We start from the raw sequence: 6,210 nt of genomic DNA, 5'->3' as shown, positions 1-6,210 counted from the left end.
TAGTAAGGAGGCAAGGGTGTGGCCGCCTAGAAGATGCTTGTGATTGGGAAATGCAAGTAGATTTAGGGGGAAAGCTTGTTCTTCCCCAGGAAATAGTTTGTACCAAGCAGAGGCCTGACATAGTGTTGTGGTCAGTGAGTCAACGGATAGTTTATTTCATTGAGCTGACAGTTCCTTGAGAAGACTCAGTGGAAGACGCCAATGAAAGAAAAAAGCTTAGATATGCAGACTTAGGAGCAGAAGCTGAGCAGTGAGGATGGAAAACTAGGATTTGTCCAGTGGAAGTGGGGTGTAGGGGATTCATAGCAAGATCAGCTGTCTCTCTCCTGGGGGAACTCGGAGTGCAGGGACAGAGTTTGAGGAAGACAATGAAGGAAATGTCAGATGAAGCAGGTAGAGCAAGCCAATGGATATGGGTGAGAAGAAATAATGTCAGTTGGGGGCCAGCAGGGGGAACTACTATGCAGAGTACATAACTCCTTGAGATCAGGTGGAGAGATCCATTTCCTCTCAGGAGGAAATCCAGGAAGAGGAAGGTTATTTAAGTGTGGGAGTGGCCTATTTGAATCCCTTTTGTTTGAGACCATGCTGCAAGGTGAGTGTGTTTGCTAATCCTGTGAGTTATCTATCTCCTTTAACTTTAGCATATATTGGAGTTATGCTATGTAGCGTGTGAGATAGAGTATGGTGAATGTGCTAGGAAAGGTAGTATCAGCACTGTTTCTACCTGGAGCTCGCATGTATGGAGCCTGGGTTTGGTTGAAGGTGGCAGTGCTGTTTAGGCTGAAAAAGCCATGCGTAAGTAAGGTAAAGGAGGTTATTGGGTTGGTGCAGGGAGCAGTGAGACCTGGCATTAGGGGAGTGTCTCTGGGATGCCAGAGATCACTGTCTAGCCTCCTGGAGGTGTCGTGGGACCAGCTAGACGAAACACTGGTGAAAGGAGGTTCCCACCCGATGACCCCAAAGACATGTTAGTTATCACTGCTCACTGGTCTGTATAGTTAAGTCTTGCCATAATAGCTTATCATAGAGCTTAGGAGGTTTTTCACTGAGTGCTGATCCTTTCTTTAGAGCACAAACTTCTTGTGTTTTTATTTGAATATTTATATCCTGGTGTCTAGATGAATTCTAGCCAGGGCTACATGAATAAGAGCACTCAATCTCAATACTGAGCTGTATTTGCAGCAGGATTAGCAGGAGTATCCGTGTGGCAAGACAATAAACATGACTGAGTGTCTACAGTTCACCCATCATTTCACTTTAGTGATACTATTTTCTTGTGTTAAAATTCACTGTCATGAATCCACTGCGAGACAGTCTGTTTGATGGTGGAAGAAATGTATGCACTGTGGTAGAATGACATTTTTATCCTCACATTAAATTCTCTCTGCATGTTTGCGTTCTGCAGCCGGACTGTCATCTCCACCTCCACCTGCGCTGGGCGGACAACCCTTATGTGTCTGGGACTGTCCATACCAAAGACTCTGCTCCAGGTCTCATTATGGGTGCTGGTGAGTTTCCAGAGAAAAAATTACTTTTTTAATTTATTTGTCTGCGTGACCTTCTCCTTCCTTCTTCTTCTTCTTCTTCTTCTTCTTCTTCTTCTTCTTCTTCTTCTTCTTCTTCTTTGCTGTAAGTGTTTGTACAACAAAAACTGTATGATGAAAACTCACCAAAATTGGCAGGTGGGTTGCAAATTCCACCCACTACTCAGGACCAAAAATGATACTTACTGACCTCAAGGTCAATAGGTGCTGTAACAATGAAGTTTACATTCTCGCAATTATATGGCAATTGTCTCTGCTCCAATGGTCTTCTGCTCTAAAAATGTCAAATTTTGTGACCTTTTCTCAATTTTGAATTTGTTCCAGACCAGTGGTCCAATCGTCCTGAAACTCAACCAGGATCATTTACAGACATTGCTGATCTAACATTATCAAGGGCATTTTAAATGTCAATCCATTTCAAGTTAGCCATTTTCAACCATTTATCTTAAAGTTCAATTACACGTTAATACTCATAAATCAAACTGGCTGAAGCAATTGAAACTAAACTTGGTGCACATGTGTGGATGCTCTGTACGAGCTTTGCTTAGTAGTCTTAGGATATCCTGCAACTAGAAGGTGCCACAAATGTTAAAATGTTTATATCTCATTATCAGCTCCAGAGATCAGTGCAAAGTTTCAAGAAATTTCTTATTCAAATGCTGCTAAAATTGACACAGACATTCTTTGGATACTAGATATCACATGTTTCAAATGGTGTTCAGATCAATTTGATGGCAAGTCCACAGTGATAGTCAGTATCTTGTGGTACTTTGTACTGTATGTACAACTTTTTCAGTTTAACCTATTTTCTTACCAAATGTCACCAAAATATTTGACAATGCACCTGAAACCAGCAGAATGATGTGATTATTTTTCAGAATTTTATTACCAACGATTTGACTGTTGTACGCACTTTAAGCTTAAAAAGACAAAAGAAAAAATACAGTTTTGCACATGTGGTATTACTACCTCAAGTTATCAGAAGGTGTGTGAGATGCCATGTCTTTCTGGTGGAGCAGTGTCACCTGCTTTTCGGGATACTGAGGTTCAAGGTTTGAATCCCTAGGCTGGCAAACTACACTTTCACTAAAGTCTCTGACAGTACACCAGGAAGCGACAGGTTGTTTATGAACTTTTTGAAGATTGTATCCTCATCAGTTAAATTGTTGTGAATATTGTAAGTCTGGTGACCTCCCTCTCTGCATTCTGTTTCTGAGGCTGGTTTGGCTGTCTGGCTTAGGAGCCAGTGGGCAGGGGTGAAAAGGTTGTCAGGAAACTACCTGCTCCTGAGTAGATCTTCTGTTTCTGCCCAGCTGCTGTGAACTCATGTGGTTTTACAGTTGACATGCCATATCCTATGCTACTTTATTAATTTTCAAACTAAAATTCCCAATCTCCCTTGACAAATCTCAAATATCCAGTTTATTCAACTCAAGTAAAAACAACTTTATTCAATTCATAATTCCTCCTGTGAAAACCTACAATGATCAGCTGATTTGTTCATTGGTCAGGTGGTTGTCTTTTAATTCAAAGGTTACGAGTTTGAATCCCGCTTTTTCCATCTTTGCATTTTCCAGGATAATTTTTCACAGAGTGCGACTATTTGTGTATATAAGAGACATGTGATGCATTCCAGATCTTGAGCAAAAAAAAAATTCAGTACAGATGTAGTCATGTGAAGCATGTTCTCACAGAAGATCATAAGCCACATCTAATGTTTTTGAAAATAAATTTATCTAGACCTATGTCTGAAGATCATCAGCATATGTGATGCCCACCATGAATAACTTTAAAGAACAGCAAGTGTTTTGAAGAAACAAGAAGAAAGAAACAAGAATTTAAAATGTTTGCAATCTGCTTGGACCCTGATAAATGGCGGTTGTGGCTTTAATGTCAAATGGGTTTTTTTCAAGTTTTTCAAGTCTTCAAGTTTCATACACTGTAAAAATACAAAACAGCACTGGCAGCAAAGTTTCCAAACGGATATTGTTAAATGACAGTAAGTAACTGTATCACAGAACTACATACAGTAACTGTAAAAATACAGAGTAGATGTTACAGTCAAAATTAATTAAAATACAGTATATTATAGTTGATAAATGCCCATTATACTGTAAAATAACATACATATTATGTCAAAAAAAACATTAAAATCAGATACCTTTCAGATTAATCTCTGTAATTTCATGGTATACATTATTTATTTTAGGAAACAGCCAAGTCTATCTACAGTAATTTCATGTTAAAATACTATTTTTCCATGTACAATAACAAAGTTATAATGTATAAAAACGAAGTAGGTTCATAAAACTTAAGATAAATATCTGCAAATTTACAGTATTAATCTGTCATTTTAGATAATTAGTATATTAAAAAACAACCATTGAACAGTGGAAAAACAAGCTAAATACATTACAAATACATCAAAAATAGCTACATTTAAGGCCAGTCTCTGTAAATTAAGGGTATTTAGTATTTTTTCATGGAATTTCCTGTTTTTAATACTGTTCTTTCATGTACAATGACTGAGAAATAATGTATAAAAATGTTATAAATGCATTGAACCAACGATAAATGTCTGCCCATTTACAATATTAATCTGTAATTTTAAAGAATTACAAGATTTAAAAATGTTCGTTGGACAGTGGAAAAAAGCAGAGTACATTAAAAATACATAAAAATAGCTACATCTAAGGCCAATCCCTGTAAATTAAGGGTATTTAGTAGTCATTTCATGAAACCGTCTTGTCCATCTACACTGATTTGCTGCATAATTGTGGTTTCCCCAGGTAGAAAAACAATGACACAATGTATAAACAAAATATGTACCTTTAATCAAATAGGAATTTCTGCACATGTACAGTATTAGTTATTTTAGAGAATTGGACAATGGAAAATTAAACACTACATCAAAATACATTAATAGGTATATTTAAAGATAATATCTGTAAATTTATTAAACAATCATTTTAGTAATCTGAACAAATGTCAAAAACTTTCATTTGACAGAAAAACAAGAATAGTAAGTCATTACACATTAAAACAGCTAAGGCAATCTCGGTAAATGTAAAGGTATTCAGCAGTTACTTTATATAATTGTTCAATATAGTGTTTGACTTCCAAAATATTGTTTTTATATGAAAAAAAAAAAAAAGTTGGAATATTTCAATATTTTAAACCCCAGGCCCAAATGACATGTATTCAGTCACAATCCCTAATAGCAGAAACCAGATAGCTCCCTGCCCCGCCCATCCAGTAACACTGGAAAGCCCCCTCCTATTCTACTGCATGGGCATGAGCAACAATCTATGATAAACTTTTTCAAAACATGACACTCGCAGGTCCGGGTATCATCGGATAATTCGTAATTCATTTGTAATTCAAAAACCAAAAACGGTAAATCTGTTATTTGATTCAAAGCAAAAAAACAAGAGTACCCAAGAAAAACGTTTTTGGTGTCAGAATCAAATAACAAAAAAACAATCAAACGCTGCCCATTTTTGGTTTTTGCCGATTTGTTTTACCGTTATTCCTTTTTGGACTGAATATTCAACAGGTCTGCGGACATTCAGCCAATTCGTTTTTGCATTTGAAACCAAAAACGGAAGTCACGTGGTTTTTTTCCTTTTTTCATTTTAAACCAAAAATGAAAAACAAAATCACGTGATCTATTCTTTTTTTGTTTCCAAAGGAAAAACCAGAAAACCAATTTTGGTTTTTGCAAATTCCTTTTTTCATTTCTCATTTGGGACAGACAGTAGCGCGGTCGGCAGACAGGAAGTGGAAGTGAAGTGTAAAAACGACAAAATAAAATCCAAGAGGGTAGAATCATATATATATGATGTTTATGGGTAGAATGGCCATTCTGTTAAAAATGTAACACCCAACATTATGCAAGCACAGAATCTAATAAAATAAATAAATAGGCCTACATATGATATGCATATGAAATATATTTTATCCAAAAAATGTGTGATATATTATTTAGTTGCGTAGTGTGAATTAATAGCCTAATTAATTACATATGTGGAAATAGCCTGTGTCGTCCTTTGTTAACCATTTCACATACAGATGTTACTCATTTCAATGCCGCAGCCACAGTCAAGGGGGTGAAATAATTGATCCAGGAGTAGTTGCAGTGCGCAACAACAACCAGCAGGTGGTACATGTGAGCAGTTGAGATGCAGCGTCCAACTGAAACTGTTTGAGAATTAGCAGTACTGTTATATTTTCTGCCGGACCTGTACAGTATACTAACTCGTTACACAGTCTTAATTTCATAAAGGACATTTATACTATGATATTTAAACTTTTAGCTTCTGAAGTATTTATTTAGATAGAGCTCAGGATTTATCAGGAGGACGCTGCTTTACTCCAAACAATTTCACTGTATGAACCTGAACTGTGTGTGACCTTTTGGATGTGTAGAAGGACACAGAACATTAATTAAAATTAGATCCTGATACATTACTCAACTCAACTCAACTCAACTTTATTTATAGAGCACTTTAAAAACAACCACAGCTGAAACAAAGTGCTGTACAAAAATAAAAACATAAGACAAACAATAAAAACAATAAAACAGTAAAACAAGAGCAGAGTCTCATGCTGGGTTAAAAGCCAAGGAGTAAAAATGGGTTTTAAGACTGGTTTTAAAAACGGA

General features: G+C 36.5%; 1 protein-coding gene across 1 annotated transcript in view; it reads left to right on the top strand.

Annotated features, from left to right (window-relative positions):
- Window positions 1-6,210, top strand: part of sorcs2 (sortilin-related VPS10 domain containing receptor 2) — a 195,905-nt gene that overhangs the window by 72,690 nt on the left and 117,005 nt on the right. The window contains exon 4 of the mRNA XM_050066937.1: window positions 1,409-1,511. Within this exon, the coding sequence (XP_049922894.1) occupies window positions 1,409-1,511 (103 nt within the window). The remainder of the gene's footprint in view (window positions 1-1,408; window positions 1,512-6,210) is intronic.

Source organism: Epinephelus moara, chromosome 17 (assembly GCF_006386435.1).
Source record: "Epinephelus moara isolate mb chromosome 17, YSFRI_EMoa_1.0, whole genome shotgun sequence".
Lineage (NCBI taxonomy): Eukaryota > Metazoa > Chordata > Actinopteri > Perciformes > Serranidae > Epinephelus > Epinephelus moara.
This window is presented reverse-complemented; position numbering and strand designations above follow the sequence as displayed.